General features: G+C 53.8%; 1 protein-coding gene across 8 annotated transcripts in view; it reads right to left on the reverse strand.

Annotated features, from left to right (window-relative positions):
• The window catches only part of Arhgef10l (Rho guanine nucleotide exchange factor 10 like), a 142,989-nt gene that overhangs the window by 34,612 nt on the left and 84,395 nt on the right, over nucleotides 1-23,982 (reverse strand). For all 8 annotated transcript variants that reach the window (XM_063288423.1, XM_039111324.2, XM_039111322.2 and 5 more), the window contains 6 exons: nucleotides 22,507-22,652; nucleotides 19,901-20,082; nucleotides 16,890-17,005; nucleotides 16,348-16,475; nucleotides 14,828-14,928; nucleotides 4,365-4,486 (listed from right to left, as the gene is read on the reverse strand). In XM_063288423.1, coding sequence (XP_063144493.1) covers nucleotides 4,365-4,486; nucleotides 14,828-14,928; nucleotides 16,348-16,475; nucleotides 16,890-17,005; nucleotides 19,901-20,082; nucleotides 22,507-22,652 — 795 coding nt within the window. The remainder of the gene's footprint in view (nucleotides 1-4,364; nucleotides 4,487-14,827; nucleotides 14,929-16,347; nucleotides 16,476-16,889; nucleotides 17,006-19,900; nucleotides 20,083-22,506; nucleotides 22,653-23,982) is intronic.

Genomic DNA, 23,982 nt, shown 5'->3' on the forward strand with positions numbered 1-23,982 from the left:
TTGCTCGTGACAGGAAGCCAGCTTCTGGGGAGCCAGGTGCACGAGAGAGAGGCAGGGAGTAGCTGGAGAAAGGGAGCAGGCTTTGCGTGAAGCTGGCCTCGGCTCCAACCCTACTTCCACATCAGCTCCCTGACTGTAAGTGGGGCCCTGACATCTGGCTGGGATGGCCTTAGGGCCTGAAGAGGGCAGCTAAACAGCATGGAGCACAGGCCTGGATGCCCAGCCGGCACCCAGCAGCCGGGAGGCTCTCAAGGCCTGCATAGAATTCTTCAGAACTTTATATGAACCACAACTGACCAACTACACAGCCAGCAAATCAGCAGCTACAGTCCGAGTGTGTTTTCCAGAGGCCTGCGTGCTAGGAGCCTGGTCCCCAGGGTAGCAGTGTAAACGGGTGAGACCTCTAAGAGGTGGAGGTGATTAGGTTGAGGGTACAACATCTCAGGAAGAGATGAATGCAGTTCTCATGGGATCCCGGTTAACTCCCTTGAGAGTGACTCGTTACTAAGTGAACCAGCCTGACCCTGAACCCTGACTTCTATTTCTCACCAGATACTGGTCTCCCCATGTGACTGGTCCCATCATAATAATGTCATCACCCTGAGATCTTACCAGGGAAAGGATTGGGACTGTCTGAACTTGAGATGTCCAGCTTCCAAAACAGTGAGCCAAATAAACCTCTTTTCTTCTTACAGTATCCAACCTCAGGTATTTTGTTATAGCCATAGAAAAACTATTACCCGTTGTGGCTAGTGAAGGCTGGTGGCCATCGGAACAGAGGCTTCTGAACTGGGAAGCTGAGGACTAAGCTATCTGGCTGAATACCCTCTGTGGGGCCAGGCTACAACCCCAGGGCCACAAGGCATTCAAGCCTCGAGCATCTCAGAGAGCCTGAGAGATGGCTTAGCAGGCAAACGGGCTTGCCACCAAGCCCAACGACCTAAGTTCAAAGCCCTAAACCCACATGGGGGAACGATAAAATGGATGTCCAAATGTACACCATGACAAGCCTCCACAAGTAAATAAATAAACAACATAATTTGATTAAAAAGCAAAGCATCTCAAAATGCACACACCTGACGCTCCCAAACCTATGGCCAGGCGGGCCTTCAGACAAACCTGGTTTGTGGCATGTCCTCCCCTGACTTCCCGCTGCCCCTCCAGGGACAGGCCCCCTACTTTAGAAAGGAGTCAAGAGCCCAAAAAGAACCCTCAGACTTGCCAGCGGTCCAGCCTTTGGGAACTCCCAGGGGACCTGCCGAGATGTTTGCCCTGAATGCACTGGACACAACTCTGTCGAGTGTGCACATATATGCATGTGCATGTGTATGCACAGGGGTTTGAAGGTCAGAGGTCAACACTGTCGACACTGGGCGTCGTCCTCAACTACCGTTCACCTTCTTTTTGGAGACAGGGTATCTTACTGAGGCTGGAGCCCCACCTCTCTCTTTCCCCCAACACTGGGATGGCTTCAGGCCCACAGTACACACCCATCTCTTTTTATATGAGCGCAGGGATCGAATTGTCGTTTGTGTGGTCAGCATTTTACCACTAGGCCATCTCTCCAGATCCTTCACCATATCATTTAAGTCTCACTCTGACCCAGTCACGGGGTGCTAGGGGGCTCAATTGTCTCTTCGACTGATACTAAAGATGTGACTTTACACTATGAACCGCAACAGCTTTCCAGTGTCACACCACTGGGGCATTCCAGGCTGGGGGACAAGTCCGGCAGGAAGGCTCCCAGTCTTTGTCCTTTTCCAATGGGTCTGGCATGGCCCAACATGGGCACAGCTGCCTGCTCCAAGGAGAGAATTGAGCCTCAACCACCAGCAAGAACAGAATTCAATGCACACTTCACAGGCCAAGGTCCTGTCTGCCCAGGAAAGAGGTGGGGCCAGCAACTCTCCCTTACCCAACTCCAGCCTCCTCAGGGAAGAAACAGGCTGCCTGCCCACTCCTGTGGCTACCTGAGAGCCCAAGGGAGTGGGAGAGAAGCCCGGGTAGCACCCGCATACACATCTGTTCCCTCAGTAATTGGACAAGGCTGGCAGTCTCCGCTCTAATTCATCCGGCTGCTGGCACAGAGCTGATGGGGCACAGCTGTCTGGGCTAGGTAGGAGGCGGGCAGGGCTGAGTGAGAACAGCCCAGGAAATATGGCAAGACAGGCTCTGGCGGGTTCCCAGGAACCCCCTCCTTCAGGCCCATTACCCACAGATATTCATGCATGGCTCTCTCGGCTGACGTGGGGCTCCTTGGGAATGACTGAGTGGGGCTGAGCACTCTGCCAGCCCATGAGTTCTTGAGCCCTAGTAGCTCCAAGTGAGGAGACACACGGGCCCTCATTTACCTTCCCAGGTTCTGGATGGCAGAGGAGACAGAAGGCTGCTTGGGGACTCCGTCAACCCTCTCTGACCTGTGTACCTGGGCCCCGCTGCAGAGGCCATCGCACCCCAGGGCCACCCTTGGGTAAGTAGTGCAGGATAGACCCAGACAATCCATGGACACTGGCTTCCACACCAAGGCCCAAAGGTAACCCCACTCTTTCATTATTTCCCTTTAACATACAGTCCATACTCTCCAGGAAAACCTTTTCTTTTAACTATTACAAAGGAGACTGGAGAGATGGCTCAGCAGATCAGTTAAGAACACTGACTGCTCTTGCAGAGGAACTGGATTCAATTCCCAGCACCCACAAGGCAGCTCACAACCATCTGCAACTCCAGTTCCATGGGATCTGGTGCCCTCTTCTGGTCACTGTGGGTACTGCATGCATGCATATGGGGGCACACGTGTACACTTAAAATAAAAGTGAATGTATCTCAAAAAATGAATTAGATAAGTTTTAGGTATTCCTTGGGAGACTCTGGGTGAGGCTCGCTCAGCAGCAGAAGAGAGAGACTAACTTTTCCCTGCCCCCAGCCCTGGCCTCCAGGTCCCAGGCTGACCCAGCCTCCAGCAGGCCCCTGCACTGGGCTCCAAGCCTCGATTGACTGTCCTGGCCTCTTCTTCTACCCACAGAGCCCCCATCCATGGATTCAAATCAAGATCCAGATGACACCACTGCCTGCCTTGGGTCCATTGGGGCTTCAAGAATGAAACACTGCAAGTCTATCACAGTCTCCCTCTCCCAGGGGCTAGCCTCATTGCCCAGAGAAATAGTCTCAATGTCCTCTCCAGAACTCACATCGAAAGTTAACGGCCACCATAACAGGACTAGAAGATGGCTCCTTTAAGAGACGACGAAGCCGAGCTCAGTCCTATTTCCCTGCCTGACCCTTTTGATTTGTCTGCTCCGTATTGATTTGACCACTTAGAATGTGGGTCCCCAGGGTCCTCTGGGGTCTGTGTCTTCTTGCTATGTGGATCTCTGTTTAATGCCACCTCCTCAAGGGGCCTCCCTAACCATGTAGCCCCCACTTCCATGCCTACTGTGTCTCTGCTTTAACATTGTTTATATTCCCTTCGGTGTGCTGAGGTCCCTTTGTCCACTAGACTAAAGGCCCTATGAGGCAGGAACCTCGTATGTCCTGGTCACCACTGCACCCCCAGTTCTAGTATACAGTAGGTGCTCAGGGATGACCTGCGAACGGACAGATGAACAAAGGAATGGACGATGAACTTACATCGCAAGGGCGCTCTTTCAGGTCTTAGAGCCCCAGTCTACAGCCCAGCCCGCACGGCTTTTGGGACTATTTATCTGTGTTGGGTCCCACGCTCGCTCGCCTGTCCCAGAGCTCAGGGTCCTCATCTGCTTGGGAGAGGATAGACAACAGTTGCTCCAGATGGAGGGGCGGGCTCTGCCAGGACATAAGGGACAAGTGACGGCTGTGGGGGCGAGCTTCCTGGTGGTTAATACCATGGAGACTGTAATCAGGTTAAACCAACCCCTTCACTGACTGTCATTTCTGAAGACCTGGCTGGGCTTCTCCTGTGAGAAAGGCTGTTCTAACCACTATTACAGGAAGTGTGGCTAAATACCAGAAGGATGCCGTGGGCAAGTGAGGGTATGAACGCCACAAGGCATCCTGGGATGAGGAGAGAGTCCCGCCAAAGCCAGCAGTGGCCTGGTGGCATCATCTCGGGCACAGTCCGGAGTCAAGCCTTCAACAGATGAGGCTGCTAGAATTCACTGTCACAAAATAATGGAATTTTCCACCCCGTGACCCATGCTGGTCACTCACACAGACCTTTCTTTTGGTAGGAAAGGTAGCTCGCAGAACAAGAACGAATGGCTTGGCCCCCGGGTCTGTCCGCTGGACTGAGACGCTGAGTGAGATTTTGCAGGTACGACACTACCTAGACACTGGCTATCCCAGGCTAGGCAGGGCCTCCACAGCAACCCCGTGACGGGTCCACTCACCTGCAGGCTGAGGGCCCGGGAGGAAAAGGCAGGGACGCAGCAGGCCAGGATGGGGCACCAGAATGGGGCTTTGCTTTTCTTGTCCTCATCAGGACACAGCCATCCCGGCTGGTTCTCCTCCCCTGCAGTGAGAGGAAGGGGGTATATGAAACTAGTTAGGGTGTGAGCCCCAGCCATAGCAACTGGCCCTGGGGGTCACCACGGACCCCAGCAGGCCAGGCCTCTTGGTGACTTCATTCCTCTGGTCAGACTCCCGCCCCACATGCCTGTTGGACTGAGATGAGGGTGAGAGTATCAGGCTACGAACCTCGGGCTAGGGACCACGGTCGGGGGTCTGGGAACCCTGAGGGCAGAGTCGCAGCCTGACCCTACCACGGATCCACCTGTGCAGACACTCCAACCCCCTGAGCCTCAATTCCTTTGCCAAGGAAAGGGTGGCTGGTCTGGGGAGTAGTCAATGGGTCTTAGGACTTGCTGTGCAAGCATAAGAACCGAGTTCAAATCAGCACCCCTGTGAATACTGTGAGAGTGAGTACTTGCAACCCAGGTGACAGCAGGGAAAGACAGACAGACCTTAGGGGCTCGACGGTCATTCGGTCTAGCCGTGAGCGGGGTGGGGGATGAAATTATAAGGCTGGGTATGTGGCTCCATTGATAGACCATTTGCCTGGCATACAAGAGTTCTATCCCCAGCGTGAAATGAATCAGGTGTGATGCACACACCCATCGTCCAGCCCTCAGAAACGGAGGCAGGAGCCTCGTAAGTTCAAGACCACCCTCAGCTCCACGGCAAGTTCCAGGTCTGGGCTGGACCATGTGAGACCTGTCTGCTGAGCAGAATGTGGCTGAGGCGGAGGCCTTCCTTCATCCTGTGCTTTGCTAAGGGATAGGCAAAGGTCCCTGTTTTCAAGAACTGAGTCAGACGCCTATGACTGAAGAAGTGAGAGGCGGATCTATAGCAGCAGATGGCGAGGAGGTGGTCGGGGCTCTGCTCGAAGTCAGCCTCCTCTGACGAGCCCTTCCTGTCCACCCTGGCTATGGCATCTCCTCTGAGGGCCTGTCCTGTGCCCCTTGGTGTCTCATGCCCACCTGAATCCTTGTCAGCTACAGACCTAGTTGTGGCTGTCACCACAGGTCCCTCAGTTGTAAGCTGTAAGCCAGGGTCTGGGATACGTCATTCACCTCTAACCCTGCAGCAGCGTCCGGCACGGACTAAGAGGTCAGAACACATGGGCTCAAAGAATGAATAGGAGGAGGCTGGAGTGGAGAGATGGCTGGGTGTGAGAGCATTGGCTGCTCTTCCGGAAGACCCAGGTTTGACTCCCGGGACCCACATGGTGGCTCACGACTATCCCAAGGGATCGGAACCAGGCACAAATGGAAATTACACGCAGACAAACACCCATTCACAATAGAAATTTTAACCTTTTAATGATGAGAGGAACGGGGAGAAAAGAAACTAATGCCAGCCCCAGAAATTCTGCCTACTAAGGGGCCTTCCTTTCTTATATACCAGATCACAACAGCCATCCAGTGTGACAAGGCTACTGCCCTAGTGTGTGTTTGTGTGTGTGTGTGTGTGTGTGTGTGTGTGTGCGCAAGCAGGAAGGTGTGACGGTTAACACTGATTACAACCTAGCAGTCTCTAGAATCACCATGGAGACCAACCTACGGGCATGTCTGTGAGGGAATTTCTAGTCTGGGTTAACCGAGGAGGGAAGACCCACCCTGAATGTGGGCGGCACCATTCCCTAGGCTGGGGTCCTGGACTGCACAGAAAGGAGACAGTGAGCTAAGTGCCTGCATCCATCTCTCTCGGCTTCCTGGCTGCAGATGTGATGTGACCAGCTGCCTCGAGGCCCTGCCTCCTTTCTTCCCTTCCATGGTGGAATGCACCCCTCAAGCTACGATCCAACAACATTTAAAAAAACAAAAACAAAACAAAAAAAAAACTTCCCTCTGTGTTCCTGTTGCAGCAATGAGAAAGGGGCTGTGGGTCCACCTGGCCAGCATTCACAGTAATAAAATGTGGGTAGAGCGCTCATCACCATAGAAGTAACACTGCAACACAGGGATTGGGAAGCAAAACTAGGTAGGTCCTGACTGTGGCATGAGGCAGCACCCGCATAGAGGCTTTGGGCTACTAGGCTCCTGGAACCAAGTTCTTCACACTAAACCTGCAAGAACACAAGGCTAGGGTTGGGGATTTGGCTCAGTGGTAGAGCGCTTGCCTAGCAACCGCAAGGCCCTGGGTTCGGTCCCCAGCTCCGAAAAAAAGAAAAAAAAAAAAAGAACACAAGGCTACACTTGCTCCAATAAGGCCACGCCTCCTCCAACAGGCCATACCTCCTCCAATAAGACCACGCCTCCTCCAACAGGCCACACCTCCTCCAATAAGACCACGCCTCCTCCAACAGGCCACACCTCCTCCAATAAGACCACGCCTCCTCTAACAGGCCATGCCTCCTCCAACAGGCCATGCCTCCTCCAACAGGCCACGCCTCCTCCAACAGGCCACGCCTTCTCTGACAAGGCCAGGCTGAATCCTACCAACATAGCAATGCTCTAGCTCTTCCCGAAGATGCCCACCTGCAGGGTGCCTACAACTCCAGGGTCATGAGGAGGTCATCAACTGTTGGGACACCAGCCTCCCTCAGTCCCACACTCCTCCTTGTTGGCAAACAGGAAGGCACCCTTCCCAACCTCCAGGGCTAGTCTGTAACAACTCCACAGAACGTCATTTGCTCCTGTTTGAAAACACCAGTGGCGTCCTGGTCTGCTTGGAGTAAGGCCCAGACTCTTCTGGAAGAGCTACAAGAGCCACCCCTCCCTCCCAGCTGTATCTTCTGGTCACCAGGCTCCATAATTGTCAGCCATTTCAGCGCGCAGCTCTTGGTGTTCCGTTACGTGGAACGCTGCCCAGCTAGTACTCGAGCCATTCTGCAGCGGGTTCCTCTCCTAAAAGCCTCGCCTAACCACATGCCGGTCCTTCCTTATCAACAGAGTTCCAGCCCATTAGAGTTGTCACATCCCTCATTACTGCAAGTGTCTCCAGGTTGGAGCGACTCAATTTATGTCCATCCACTTTGCAAGGGTGGGAAAGCCGAGACCGGCCTTGGATACTGAGCATTGATCTTTCCCTGAACTGGCACTAGGTGGCGCCATCTCTCAGGATGCACGACAGCCAGCTCCAGGTCACCCGGATCACCACACCAGACATTTCTGGAGGTTGTCTTTTTGGACCTTGACACATTTCCCAACCCCCACCTGTGTATGCATTTTCACAAGGGCATGTACGTATGCATGTGTCCACACATCCATACTTGGTTTGTCTGAATTACTAAAGATGGCACCTGGGCCATCTGGCAATGCTAGGACACGCATTCCACAACCTACACACACTTGATTACGCACACATTTTGACCCTGGGCTAATGGAAATGACACAGGCATACCAAAGGTCGGCTGGGCTAAGCTGTGATGTGGGGAGGTAAGGGGTTAAATGCAGTTTTCCCTTCAGATGAGCTTATAAGGCACAACCCATCATAACTGAAGGAACAGGGTTGGCTCTTCTCCACGGCTTCTCCACTTCCGTGTGCATGGGTGTGGAGGCAGGAGGTTCTTCTCTACTGTGCTGATGGTCTGTGAAGGCCAAAGCTATCTATACATAGCAACCACTTACACCGTGGCAGCCATACTACAGATCCACGCCAATGACCGAGGGCAACCTGAACATAACCTTTCTCTCAGAGCCCATGTTGCACTGGTATCTAAAATGCCCGGGCAATGTGATTTGCTTTTATGAGAGGCCAAAGAGAAAGGCTAGCATGTGTAAGGAAGAACTACTCCTAGAAGAGGCCCAGCCCAAACGCCAGCTGGGCTACAGAGGCTGGAGTGAAGCCCACGGGTGACAACACTGGAGAAGCGAGACGCTTCCTTTAATACCAAAGGCTGACCGGTGACCCCGACGGCTCCCATCTCTGCCAAGCACTCAGCACTGATGGGCGTTTCCTAATAGGCCCAGAAGTGGCCCTTCACACTCTGGGTCCTAGAAACTGTCCCATAAACCCTAGTCCTGCCCACAGAAAAGAGAAAAAGTCAGCATGTGAGAGACTCGTCAGGCAAAGCACAACTTCCGCACATGCGCAGAACAAAATGCCCCCCATCCCGGTCGGGGAAACACAGTAAAGTAAGCCATGGACCTGTAGCACAGTATGCGCAGGCCACGGTGCCTTCTCAGTTAAGGCCCAGAGGTAAATAAACAAAAGCCAATTTAAGATACGTGTCCCTGCCCTCAGGGAACACTCAGTCAGGCAGACCCTCCAAGTCAGGCCTGAGACTTGTGGCGCTCACCCACCTGACAGCCAGATAAGAGAACGCACAGCCTCCTCCTCTACACCGCCCGCCCCCCAGATCTTCTCTCCCTTCCCCTGTGCACCCACAGCCTATCAGGCCCTGACAATTCATGCCCATATATATCTTTAACGATCTGACCTTCTCCCTCCAGATGGTGTCTTTCTTGTGCGCAACTGGGAACGCTAAAAGAAAATGGAGCTGCGGCTCCCCATCTGCCACTGCCATTGTCCCTGTCACAAGACCAGAGCAGCTGAGACCAGATGAGGAGGCTGTGGCCACTGAACACGGAAAGTCCACTTGGGGCAGGTGACATTCAGGAGAGGCACCAAAGGCACAGAGGTGATTTCAACTGACACTAAGCAGAAGCTTATTTAGGGCCGTGTTTGTCAATGCTTATGGGTCTCAAGAGCCATAGCGTCATAGGAGGGAAGCCCTCCCCTCTCTCTCACTCCCAGCCTAGAACCCATCTCTTCCAATCCCCAGGTACCGCCTACTCCAGGCACCACCTACTCCAGGCACCGCCTACCCCAGGTACCGCCTACTCCAGGCACCGCCTACTCCAGTCTTCAAAACATCTTATGGCACGGAGCCTGTTGCCCCGTCTAGAGAACAGGGGACAGAATTCCAATCATTTGGAGTTGTTGGGGAGCCTAGAAAGACTATAAACGAGCTCTAGGATATACCAGGCCCTGCAGAAATGGTGGCCATTTTTTATCTCTCTCCCTCCCCTTAACACCGTGGAAAGAGGCTGAGGTTGCGGTCTTCACCATCACTGACCACTGTTCTCAAAATTCCCAGAACCACGGCTGTTTTCAAGACCTTATCAGACAGCCTGGTGCAAGGAAATGCTACCAGTGACAGTCGGTTACCAGGCCAAGCGCCCTTTCCATGAAACACCCCACCCTGAGTTGCTTAAAGCCATGGAAGCCAGCTGAAGGTCATAACTTTCCAGCTAGGGTGTAGAGCCTTGTACCCCTTCCCAGAGAAGAGGGCCAGCACATCCAGAAAAAGCCTAGGGCAGTGGTTCTCAACCTGTGGGTCTCAACCCCTCTGGGGGAGCAAATGACCTTCTCACAAGGGTCACCTTAGGCCAACAGAAAGAAGGTAATTATATTATGATTCATAACAGTGGCAAAATTATAGTTATCAAGTAGCAACCATAAGTTTATGGTTGGGGTGGAGCAGTCAGTACAACGTGAGGAACTGTACTGAAGGGTCACAGTATTCAGAAGGTCGGGGCTCTCAGAGTTTTGCTACACCCCAGTTCTCAAGACTCTGCTCCCCTGGCCCTCATAACCCCAGGGACCGGGGACCCGTTGGCTTAGGGGATCCTAGCACTGGAAGGTTTGCAGAGTTAATGAGACTGAGATCTAGGACACAGTCAGAGGCTTCCTGGGGCTAAGGTTGCAGATGACCGTAGCTGTGAAGACAGAGAGGGCTGAAGACTACACCCGAGACGTGAAGGAGGGAGGCAGCCAGGTTGCATGCAGCCTCCTGCCTGAAGCCTCTGATACTCCTGCAAGCGGGGGTGTGACAAGGGCCTGCCACACCCAGACCCTCTCTGGAGAGCTGTCAGCAGGAGAGGTTCTGAGGCCTGGAACTATAAGGGTCAGGGGAGCAGAGCCTTAAGAACCCGGAGGGAGGGTAGGAAGCAGAACCAGGAGAGCCCCAACTTTCCCTTCCTTCTCTGGAGCCCTCTGTGTGAACCCATAACCTCTATGTATAGAGGCTAGCAGCTGTGATGGCTGGGAAGAGTCTGGCTCAGCTCTGCTCCGCCATGGGAGGCTCTAACTCCCCAGTGCAGGGCTGCCTCCCACACCCACACCCCATCTCTCACCAGAACCCTGTGGCCTGAAGCACCTGCATGGTGCCTACTCTCTGACTCCTCCAGAGCTGGAAGCCAAACAGCTGACAGGGCAAAGTGGCTCAGAAGCCTTGGAACTAGGAACCAAACGGTGTCTTCTGGCTCCAGGTCGCATGGCATAAGGCCTGCCCCAGTCCCCTGCTGCACCTTCCAGTGCACCTGAGACCCTGTTACAATTAGCAATGGCCCTTAAAGAACCAGTCTGGTCACAGAGGAGGAAACTGGGGCTCAGGAAGGAAGTCTGCCCTTCAGTCTTTGGGGGATGGCCATCCTGACTCACTGATGAGGAAGAAAATTAAATATGATAAAGGACTGACACATCTTTAACATGGTCCTGCTCCTTGCACATCACACACACACACACACACACATATGTGTGCACACATACATACACACATACATACACACATATGCATGTACACACATACACAAATATACACACATGCACACACACATACATGCACACATATACATATGCACAGACATATACACATGTACACACATATGCATACATATACACATACGCATAGACCTAGACATAAACACGCACATATGTACATGTACACACATACATGCACACACATACATACATGTACACACATACATGCACACATGCATACACAGATACATGCATGCACAGACACACACAATACATGCATACACACATGCACATATACCTGTATACACGTGCATACATACACACATGTACACATGTATGCACATACATGCATACACACATGTGCGCACACACTCACACACATGACACTACAGATGAGAAACAAAAGCAGCCAAATGAAAAGAACAAATTATTCAAGTCCTAGGGGACCTGGAATTCACATATAATTTCAAACGACTCTCCTATGAAGACTGCTGAAGTGACTCTGTGGAGATAAGACGTTCACCAGTTCACCAGGCCCAGCAGCAAGGGCCCAGCTCCATAGAGCATCCAGGTTCTACTGGGAAGCTGCCTGAACAGCCAGCCTGGGAGCCCCGCTGTGATCCCAGGTACCTGGAGAGCCAATGTGGAAGGACTGGTGAGTTCAAAGCCTGCCTGGGTGACAGAGTAAATTCAGCTCAGGGAGGCCCCCGCCTCAAACAGGAGGAAAAGGAGAACTGAGGGTGTTAGTCAGGCAAGGCTCTGCATGCCACCCTAGCTCCAACTGGACAGAAGGAAGGAAGTGGGGGGGGGGGCTGAGGAAGAGAAAGGAAACAAAAAGGAAGACAAGGAGGGAGGCAAGGGGAGGGGAAGATGGAGGAGGGGGACATGAAGGATAGGGAAGCAGCCCAGGGTGCAGGGGGACGGGGAAGGATCAGGGGTGCAGGAGAAAGGGGTGCAGAGGGCAGGGGAGGGTTGGGGAGGGGCAGGGAACTGGGGAGAAGAGCAGAAGGCAGGGGGCAGGGGAGGAGGGAGGGAAGAAGGGAGGTAAGACAGGGGCAGGGGAGGGTTGGGGAGGGGAAGGGGAGGGGTGGGGTGGGGTGGGGAGAAGGAGTAAAGGGGTAAAGGGGAAGGAGGCAGCAGCCTGAAGGTAGGAGCAAGGGGGAGGGGAAAGAGGGGGCAGGAGGCAGGGGTTCAGGGAGGCAGAGCCGACTTACACTGAGTTTTAGCATTGGCCCACCTTGAAGATAAAATAGGAAAGACAGCACGTGCCTGCCCCCAGGCCCAGAAAAGGCACCGCCTTAGCCCTTCCAAGGGCCGGAATCTCCGTCCTCTGCAGCCTCCCCTCTGGTCTCGAAACACCAGCCCTAGACACAGGGCCCTGGGCACTGACCAAGCAGACACCTGTGGTCCCAGCTCCTGCAGAGCCACACACCCTCCCCATCCTCCCGCTCTGCGCTTGCTCCCCCACCCTCACCCCCCACCCCCCTCTACCCCACCCCACCCCCTCCTCCAGGGCCCTGTGCACAGCAGCAGAGTGCCTCACTTGGATGAAAACCAACTGTGATTTCACAGGCGCCCCATGTTCCAGGGAACACCTTCAGAGACCGGGCGCACACATGCTCGTGCACACGTGAGCACACACACACATACACACACACACACACACACAGTCATGCATGCATACACATTCACACCCACACACTCACACACATGTGCAAGTGCACATGCTCACGCACCCACAGACATTCGTGCACCCACATATGCACACACACACTCTCTCACACACACACACGCACACACACGCATACACATACACATCCTGCTCTGGCCACTGTGAACCACCCACTACTGCCCCAGGACTTACACACTTGTGGCTGCCACGCCTGAATCACTTGGCCCAGATCTCCCCATGGCTTCTCCCTGACACAGCCAGCCCTCACTCTCTGTGGCAGCCACATGACCCACTTCACCCCCTTCCCAGTCCACCACTCCACTTAATGTCCATGTGTCCATTCCAAACTTAAGTTCCTCAAGAGCAGAGAGCCTTCTGAGCTTTGTCCGGGGTCTTTATGTCTAAAATTACCAGGGGATGGGAGAAGCAGAGGCAGGAGGATCTCTGTGAGTCCAAGACCAGTCTGGTCTACAGAGTGAATTCCAGGACAGCTAAGGCTACATAGGGAAACAAACAAACCAAGCTGGGGACAGTCACCTATGTTTATAATTGCATCATTACTGAACAGAAAGATAGACCTTTGGGGCTTGCTGGCTACCCAGCCTACCTCAGTCGGCCCTAGAACAAACATGGGGAGCTGGTGAAGAGGCTCAGTGGTTAGAGCACTGACTGCTTTTCCAGAGGACCCAGGTTCAGTTCCCAGCACTCACATGATGGCTCACAACCATCTACAACTCCATTTCCAGGAGTTGTATTCCGCGTTCTCTTCTAGCCTACGAAAGTACAAGTCATGCAAGTGGTACACAGACATCTATGCAGACACACACGCAGTCTTGTCTTTTAAAATGGATGGTGCCTGGGGAACACCTGTGCTCTGGCCTTTACCTGAGTACATACACATACACACATGCATGCACACGCTCACACACACAAGCATGTATACGCTCACATACACACATACATACACACACTCACACACATGCATGCACACATACATACACCCACATACGCATGCTCGCTCACACATACATGCACACGCACTGGCACGCATGCATACATATGCATACACACACATGCATGCACATATATGTATACACACCTGTGCACATACACATGAATGCATACATGCCCATGCTCACACACACTCACACACACACACACACACTGCTATACAAGGCAAATGAAAAGGGGTTTTTAATGAATGAAAGCCACTGACAGAGGCCTGACTCCTGATCCAGAAATGTTTTTTGAACCTACTGGAGGAGCTGCAGATGGCTCAGTGGTTAAGAGCACCACCTGCTTGTCCAGAGGACCCAGGTTCGATTCCCAGCACCCACATGGTGGCTCACAACCATCTGTAACTCCAGTTCCAAGAGATGTGATGCCCTCTTCCGGCCCCTTCAGGTACTGCATGTGTGTGGAGCAGATACACATGCAGACAAATCACCGATACATAAAATAAACATTAAAAATTAACTCACCTATCAAAAGATCACACACACACAGTCAAGGTAAATAAAGATGCTCCCAGTCTCGGCTAGACCTCACCATACAGTCCTGACTGCCCAGGACACTAAGCCATAAAACAAACGTAAAATCGTTACCACCCTGTGCGTGTTAATACCTGTGCGTGTTAACACAGCGGGGATGCGACAGAGGCAAGTGAGGTGGCCTGGGCCCTGGAAGCACAATGCCTGGTGTCTGAATCCTACATCTAACCCTTCCTGCTGTGAGATTTCAGAAAAGTTACTGCTCCTCTCTGGGCCTGAGACCTCAGTGATTTTCTTTTTAAAGCTCTCAACAGACCTACCTCAGGGAACTTATAAACAAAGATGATGTGGGACTTTTGCAAGCATCCAGCCTGATATTTATCTACTTCACCATACTGAGAAATCTGTCAGTGGTGGTTAGGGTTCCTCCAGTGAGTGCCCCCACACACGACTGGTTAGCAGGCAGGCAGGAATCACCTCTCCTTGGCAGCTAATTCACTTTGTGTCAAATCCCAATAACTCAGGGACAAGGAAACCAAGGCTTAGAGAGGGAAGGCATGGTCCGAGGTTGAGAACCGGGTTTGTTTCTGCACAGCATTGCCTCCCTCCCACTGGGACTCACCCTGTTCGCTGACCACCTCAGGCTCATACCCCCGGCCTCTCTCCCCACCCTGCCCTGGCTCTGCCCACACCCTGTACTCACTTAGTCCGATCTTCGCCAAGTGTAACCTGTTGACCCAGGAGATTTTGCTCAGGGGATTTGGTGTGATGAAGACCACCATGAAGCTGATGGGCCGGCCGGACCTGTGGGAGAGGCAGGACCCAATGGTAGGCCTGGTATAGCAGCTCAGCTCCACCGAAGGCCTTGGAAGGCCTCGCTCTTTTTCAAACCGTGCTCCAGAAGGTGGAGGGAGGCCCGTGGCCTGGCAAACTCCACCCCCTTGGGGAGATGGCCCTCTGCCCTCTGTGATGGGCTTCGGGCACCTAACCAGAGGAGCTAAGCCATTCTTGGCAGTCCAGTCCCAGACCCCCAACACCCCTGGCTTTATGGGCAGCTAAGACCCTGGCACCACCAACTGCCAGCATTTCGCTGACCTCCAGAAAGGACTTCATACTGTCTCTCCCCAGCGGCCGGTAGGCACTCACTCAGGAGATGAATGCAGAGTGGACACACGTGCAGAAAGGAAAAGAGGAAGAATGGGAGGACAGGAAGGAGGGAGAGTAGGAAAGTGGGAGGGAAGGAAGGAGAGAAGGAGAGGAAGGAAGGAGGGCGGGAGGGAAGAGAAAGAGGTAGGGAGGGAGGATGGAAGGGTAGGGGTGGGATGGATGGAGGAAGGGAGAGATAGAGGAGATTGGACATCACCACAGAGCAGCAGCGGCCCCTTTAGCATCCTGTGAGTAAGCCCACCCCCTGGAAGTGGGCAGGGCACACTGTCTCTCAGTCTCTAGGTGCCATGGAGAATAAGGCACAAGAGAGGAGACAGCAGAAGAGAGGGCAACTTCTGAAGCTCAAGCTGCAGCCTCCCACATTCAAACATCAGAACCCTGTTCTCTTCCTGAACCTCTTCCCGGACTCCAGAGGCCCAGGCCTGAGCATCTGAGCAGTGAGCATTTCTGACTCCCACTGCTGAGACCCCACCTTATGCAGAGAGGTTCACAAGCAAAGCCCAGGGGTCCTGAGTCTGGCCCCTGGCCCCTGGCCTCACTTCCTTGTTTGTGACCTGAGGATACTCAGGCACAGCCTACAGAACTGAGACAGCCTTGTTCTTAGTCTGCCTGCCTGCTGGGCCGGTCTGCAGCTGCCTTAAGACCACCTCTCCACACAGAGAGGGTGCCCCAGCTCCTGTGGTGAATCTTGTGAGCAGAGGACCTGAAAGGGGTGACCGGGTCTATCTATGAAGAACTGGGATGTCACAGGCTGAGGTGAGGAAAGAGGGTATGACGTAGTAGGCTAAGTGAGTCTGACAAGAGAAAACCAAGCTAACCCAGATGTCAGCAAGACGTCCCTTCATTCACACCCTCATTCCTAAGTACCTACTATGTGCTAGGTGCTTTCCTGGGCATGGCCCACAGTGGGTGTATACCACCTCTTACCACAGTGGTTACAGAAAGCAGGAGGTCCTAGGCACACATACACACTCTCTGTGTGTGTCTGTCTCTGTCTCTGTCTCTCTCCCACCGACCCCCTCACTGGCAGCAGCCCCTCCCCCCATGCCCCCTCACTTGTCAGGCTTCCCGGGCAGCAGGAGCCGCAGACGGCACTTGTTGGCCGAGTGGATCTCCTCCTCCTTCACTCGCATGAGCCTCTGGAGGGCCAGGCACCAGTCTTGGGCCACGGTCATGTTCAGATTCTAGTGTTGGGGAGAGAAGGGGTCACCACAGTCTCCTGGCTCCCGAAAAACCACAGGAGACCTAACACAGCAACGGTACCCGGGGCACATGGGATAAAACCTTCAACACACCTGTTCATTTAGCCACAGGAGAGGGGATCCCATCTATATACGCAGGACTTCCTAGCCCTGGGTGAGGGCCCCACCCAGTCGCTGCTTCCTCTCAGAGGGACATCTGAGAGGACACTCTGAAGCTGGGGGCAGAGGCCAGGGAAGAACTGTAAGACTTCCAACTAGTGCATAAAGCCAGACATAGGCAAAGCTTTCTGAGAGGGTCAGGGGGTCACAGCCTTTCTTACTACTCCATTCTCAGAGCCAGGGTGCAAAGAGGCCCCATGCAGGGCCCCTCCCTCACTACACCTGGGCCACGCCTACCTGGTATGTGCCATGCAAGGTGCTGATAAGCAGGGTGATCTGCTCCACCACCGCTAGGTCCTTCTGCAGGTCCTGTAGCTCCTGGAAGAGGCGTGGGGGGCCCAAGTACACCTTGTCTGGTAGAGAAGACACAGGGATCAGCCTTGAGGCTGGGGAAGCTAAGCGTCTGCTGATGGGAAAAGTCAGCTATGTCCACAGAGAAGAGCCAAGGGAAGTGCTAAAGGAAATATGACCAGGTTTGGGACAGAGGTCCCAGCAGAAGGAGAAGGCGTCATACCTGGGATCATGCCACAGTCAGTCTGTACGGAGGCTCACAAGGACCATAAGACCTAATCAGCCATGCTCTCGGAGAACTGGGGAGCCTTCAACAGGCCAGAATGTGATGGGTGTGGCCAAGCCAGAGAGGAGCTTGTGCAGAGGTGCTGAGGCTCCTAGCAGCCTTCGAGCAGCAGACTGTTCAGTGACATATGGGGGACCAGCTATGTAGGGCAGGGAGGGTCCCTGCTCCTATGGGACTTAGGACCCATAGGGTTGGGCAGACAGCAGGGGAGGAAAGTAAACTAGCCAGATGGTAGAAAATGCTTGGGAGGAAGGTTCCAGGGTGACAGGTTAGTGGTAGGGAGTGGGAGGGCATAGAGCTCAGATGTTGATACAAATACAGGAGACACTGGTGGACAGCGAGAGACAGAGAGGGAGGGACAGGCAATTCAGAGAAGACCTTAAATGGCACCTTGGGAACGGTGGCACACACTAGCCCATGGTTCTCAGGCTGCCTTAAGGGAGCTGAGGCCTCTTTCTGGATTTTCACTGTGAGTGGCTAAAAAAAGCAGGCGTGCACACCACACCCCCTAGATGGTGTGACTTTAATGCCACATTCTTCTGTGTGGAGTCGGAGGTTTTGAGGATTTGGTAGCTGAGTGGAGCTGTGTCAAGATCAACGGGAACCAGCAAAGGGGTGCACAGGATGGTAAGGACGCACTGAAAATGCTCAAAAAATGGACATTGGTGGGAAAATGGGGCTCCACGTAAGTCACCCTGTAGGGTTTGGGAGTACCCATTCATGGGAAGGCACGCAGCATCTACACTGTGAGCAGTTCAGGTCCTATGAAAGAAAACATCAGCTGTCAGAATTCACCGACACTGTGGACAGGAATATTATACATTGCCCTGTAGTGTTATTTTTATCGAGTTTGCTTTGTTTGGATTTTACTCTCTCTCGTTCAAGAGCTAAACGCACGAGTGTTCATTGCAGGGAACATTCTCTCGGTCCTTATTTGCATAAAAATATGATAAAAAATTAATCTAAAGCTAACCAGGGACCTACAGAGCCTCTCACCATTCCAGGGGTGGGGGGGTCAGGCTGCAGAAGGACAGAGTCGGGGATACAGGGGTTCCCAGAGCAACAGTCAGGGGTGGGCAGGAAGAAGGGAGTGGAGTCATTCAAAGGGACCTAAGAGGGACAAATGGACTGAGGAAGCGCCCCACTCTTGCCTCACGCACTGATCTGGAAGGGGGCACAATGGTACTGCCTCAGAGGGCCAGAGCAGCTGTCGCAATCATGCCTCAAACTTTCCAGAGTTTCGGGGCCCAGTGAGGCAAGCACCCAGGCAGGGCTGTGGGCAGAGCGGTGGTGGGGAGGGGAAGCGAAACCGGAGAGCTCTTGGCTCAGGGCAGGTGCAGTGTGCAGTGCTCCACTCTGCAGGGCCTGCCCGTTTAGTAGGTCTGGGTGCCAGGCCCTGGCTGAAACGGAGGTTCTGCGAGGCCAACCGTCAGCCCTTCCTTGTTGTTCATACTGTGCAGTTTGCAGGCTGTGGAATTACCTAGGAGACACACCTCTGAGCAGTGTGAGCGGCACACTGGATGAGTGGGAACAGAAGTGGGAAGATCCTCTTGGAAGGAACGTGGGACCTGGACTGGACTAAAAGGGAACTGACCACCAGCATGTACCTCTCTTTGCTTCCTGATGTTGAAAGCGATGTGACCAGCTACCTCACACACCTCCTGCCATGACCTCCCCACCGTACCCCAAAATGAGCTTTCCTTCTTTAACTTGCCTTTTTTTTTTTAAGACATTTTATCACAGCGATGAGAAAAGCAACGATCAGAAAGCTCAGCCTGGGGCCTAGAGAGACCAGGACAGGGCTCTGGCCCAAGCTCAGGTCGTCAAAGATATTGGCTTGGAGACGGTGCGGAAGGGTACCCTTGACTCAAACAAGAAAGTACACAGACTGGGGAAGACCCTGCAGCAGAAGGCGGCACACTCCCGGGCCAGGACCCTGGAGGCCAAGGAGCCACAGCAAAGACTGGGAGGGAAGGAGGAGGCAGACAGATGTCCTCAAAGGGCCACACAGGCCTGTACCCCAAGACCATCAGAGCGCTCAGATGGTGGGGGTATCCTACAACGTGCACACACCACACTTGAAAGGGCCAGTTCTGGGGGGGGGAAAATGGAGGGGGTAGGGGGACAAAGGAAGGGAGATAAGCAGCCAGAGGCCACTCCAATGGGACACATGCACAGTGGTGGAGACCATTTTCCAGGGAGAAGGCAGACAGGGATATATATGTCTTCAAGCAGGGTTTGAGCGGTTGGGTCAAGATGGGGAGGCAGGGACCCAGGAAGGGACAGACAGACAGACAGACCTGAGTTCTCTAGCACCCCTGTGGGTTAGGGGGTACGATAAGTACCCCAAGTCCCTCGATGCACCAGGAGACACACTAGCAACAGGTGGAAGGCACCTATCCAAGAGCCCACAGGGGGGTGGTTAATAGCCAAGTCACACTTGGCCTGCGTCGCTGCATGAGCTGTGCGTGAGGGAGTCTAGCTGAGGGTGTTGAGTGTGCGCAAGGGGGTGTGGCAGCAGCGAGACCACAGGGACGTGCATGTGTAAGGAGAGCCATGGATCTGCACTGGGGTGCAGCAGCAATGACCTCTGGGCCCAGCCCCCACCCGGCCGTTGGTCGTTCAGGGTTCTACAGCTGGCAGGTGACAGGCAGCAGGTGGCAGTACTCACTTTGGGCCTGCCCCGCAGCGGTGGCTTTCTTGGCTCCAGCATGCTGGATGAGCAGATTGTCCTTGTCGTAGGCACCACCGTCCTGACCCACCTCTACCACCTGCACCTGAGGCAGAGCCGTGTTCCACTTCACCACGTACTTGGGCCCCAGGGGCACCAGGCTGCTGATCTCTAGCTGGCCCCTACGGGACAGGAGAAGAATGCTGGGGAGCCTGCTGCAGCCCAGCCCGGAGGCAGCACAGCTCCAGCTCCCAGTACCTTCGCTTAGCCAGGCTCCAGGCAGCGTAAGCATAGGACCTCAGGCCCAAACCAAGCCAGGCCAGGCAGCGCAGGAAACCCACACCAAGGCATTACACCAGGGAGCCCAGGCCCAGAACCAGAGTCACATGCCTGACACAAGCCACAAGCTACCTACCTGTGGTTGGAGGGCCTGGAGAAAAGACAAAGGGGGTATTGTTATTGAGACAGCACGTTCCTGAGACTGAAGACTCTGGGGGGCCAGCCACTGGTCTGGGCATGGAGGGAGGGGGGCTCCAGAGTACAGGCATGGCCACCTAGGCCAGGTGTGAACAGAGGGCCTCCTTGGGGCTCCACCCGCCATCCTCTCCGATTCTGACAGCACTCTCCCTCCCCAGCAGCTTTGGGACTCCAGAAAAGAAACTCAGCAAAGTCAAGTGACTCAGCCACACTGGCGAACCAGTGTCCCCAAACTTGAGCACCCGCACCCCATTTCTCACACATGATCAACCCTGAACAACGTAAGGCCAAGAAGAGCAGTGGTCATGCCCCCGGCCCTGCTGGGTGTCTGGACATAATGAAACATAAGACTCACAGTATCATGGACTGTGGGGGTGGCTCAGTGGATAAAGGTACTTGCCACCAAGCCTGCTGACCTGAGTTTGATCTCCCAGATCCAAACAGTAAGAGGAGAAAAAACTGGCTCTAAAAATTGCACTCTGGGGCTAGAGAGATGGCTCAGAGGTTAAGAGCACTGACTGCTCTTCCAGAGGTCCTGAGTTCAAATTCCAGCAACCACATGGTGGCTCACAACCATCTGTAATGAGATCTGACGCCCTCTTCTGGTGTGTGTGAAAACAGTGACAGTGTACTCATATATAATAAATAAATAAATCTTTAAAAAAAATGTGCTCTCACCTAAGCATTCACACACACACACACACACACACACACACACAAACACACATATATACACATACACACACATGCACACATGCCCATATACTCACATAGCACACATTGCACACACACACACACACACACACGTGCACATAAACATACACACACATTGCATACATGCATATACACATGCACACACACACAGGACTGCACATGTGCACTCATACACACATACATATGCACATATGCATACATGGTGTGCATACACATGTGCACATATACATACTCACACATGCACACAAGCATGTACATATGCTTACATATGCATGCACACACATACACACACACGGGACCGCACATGTGCACTCTTACACACATACATATGCACATATGCATACATGCACATGTACGTGCGCACACACATATGCACACACGCATACATGTACGCACACACATACACACTGTGAGTGTGAGTACCCAAGCTGGGAAGTAGGAGAACTGGCCTGGGTTAACAGTCACTGAACACTTTCTGGGACGACTCTAACAGCTGCACCAGGCTATGTCCCAGGCTCTTTTTTTTTTTTTTTTTTTTTTTTTTTCCGGAGCTGTGGACCGAACCCAGGGCCTTGCGCTTGCTAGGCAAACGCTCTACCACTGAGCTAAATCCCCAACCCAATGTCCCAGGCTCTTAAAGTATCAGGTTTTGAGAACAGAGACTCTCCCAGGATCCTGCAAAGGTCACAGCCTGAGTTCTAGGAGTACAGCAGAAAAGTGTCCCCATCCTTAATACCCACAGGGCCACGCAGGGGACAGCTGTGAGTTCCCCTGTTGAGTGAGGGACTGCAGCGTGAAGGTCACAGCTCTCATGACCTGGGGCAGTGCAGGCCCCGCTAGTTACATCACCCGAATAGTCAAGTGAAGCCAAAGGTCTTGACACTTGTGTGAATTCCTGTGCTAACCATGTGTGAGGTCCCGGCAGCAGCCACAGGCCCCCTTCCTCCCAGCCCAGTTCCTGCAATCTCAGGCTAAGCCCACAACCCAGTTCTGGGTGCTTCTCGTGGGCTGGAAACCATGCTCCTAGAGGGCAGAAACGACTCTGGGCTCTGGGTGGAGACCAGCAGCTCTGAGATCCGGGAACCCCCTGTGGGCTAAAGCAGCAGGGATCTGAGGTAGACACAAGGAAGATCCCCTTCAATTTCAAGGTTGTTGGGCTGAGCTATTAAGGGTATTTTGTAGCACACAGCCCTGGGCAGTGAATGATACCGAGTCTGGGGTCAGAGATGCCCTTGGCTAGTCTAAATCTTAGCTTTGGGCCAAGGACAAAGCAGGGTGTGAAGGACGTAGAGAAAGGTGAATCATCTGAGACCTAACAGGGTTCTGGTGGTGCTGTGACACAGAGGCTGGGGAGAGAGGACCAAAGAGCAAAAGGTCCCTGGAAGGGGACGTCCCACCCCGTGCCAGGCTCTTACTTGAAGTTGATGTTGGCACAGACCAACATGTCATTGAGCAGGAAGACCCTGCGCTCCTTGGACTTGATCAGCTGCCCACGGTCTCCATACACCGTCTCTGTCAGAGTCTCACACAGGAGCAGTTGCCGCTGGCCAGAGGTCAAGAGCTGGAGAAAAGAAGGGACAGAGAAGGTCTACACCAACGTCACGATCTGGGACGCTGCCCAGACAGCCAGGCCAGAGGTTCAGAACCTCTCCCACCTTGCAGAAAAGAAGGTCCAGGTTGTGTGTGGTAACATATGCCTGCAGTAACCCTAAAGGTCCTAGTGGGCGTGTGTGGGCGTCAGGTCCGCTCCATCTGCTCTGGGAGCTAGACTCTGGCATGTGTGGCAAGGAGAAAAGGGAAGGGTACCCTTCCCATTCAGGATTTCCCAGGGTGCTTTCCCCAGGAATCATTGTCCCCCCTCCCCTGGACAGTACTGACTCCCCCATGCCCCAAGTCTGCTGTTTTGAAACGTCTCTCAAGAGAAGGCGTCAGTTCTCGCCCTGTGCTGGCCTTTGTGTTGGAGAGGCAGCTTCTAGCAGCCTAAGGTCCTAGTGGCACCGACAATGCTGTATGGTGGGCACCGTGGGACTCAGAAACATTCCACATGGACTTCCTCAGCCTAGCCCAGATTCTGGATGTGCACAGCACCCACAACGCCCCAACCCCCAGCACGCACACAGGATGGAGCCCCTCTGCTTTGTCTCCCCGAATTGCGTGGCAGTGCCCAGCTCAGCGGGAACTGGAATGGCCACACTGTCCCATCTTACTGAAGCCTCGAGGTCCCAGGAGTCCCCCACCATTGCTATAACCCTACGTCTCCCCCACAGTGTCCATAAGCAAGGCAGACACAGCTCGTGAAAACACAGCTCAGCCCGTGGCCTTCCACCTCCACGATAGCAGCTGCGATTGCCTTGCCAGGGCCCACACTGGGAAGAGGAAAAGCCCCTTGGGCTTCGGGCCTTCAGCCTCGTCCCTGACGCAGATTTAAAAAGGGAAAGACGGTCTCACTATTGCACCAGCGACCCTCCGGAGGCTCCTGAGTCGGCTGTTTAGAAACAGCTCACGGGGCGGTTTCTGCCCCCTCCCGGTTTCATTTCCACTTTTCTCTGGGCAATGGCCAGAGGCCAACCACTGATCCGATCCTTGCCCGCCTGGCCCAGATTGTCCAGAGAGGCCCCTGTATGGGAGGACACAGTGTGTCGCTGAGACCCTCTCCGCTTTAGCATCCGCATAGGTGCAGGTCGCCCTTCACGCAAAGGAGGGGGAAACTGAGGCTCAGGTTATCCGTCCTCTAGCCTGACAGTGAACCGCTCTCACTGACTACCTCCTTCTACGATGGGGGGGGGGGGAAGGGGACGGTGGGCATGCATGAAGCAAAAGAGACCAGAAAGCTCTTCCCAGGGTGGTACCAACAGATGTCCCTCCCCTGGTAGGCATTATCCGCTGCTGGA

The sequence above is a fragment of the Rattus norvegicus genome, chromosome 5 (genome assembly GCF_036323735.1).
Source record: "Rattus norvegicus strain BN/NHsdMcwi chromosome 5, GRCr8, whole genome shotgun sequence".
NCBI lineage: Eukaryota > Metazoa > Chordata > Mammalia > Rodentia > Muridae > Rattus > Rattus norvegicus.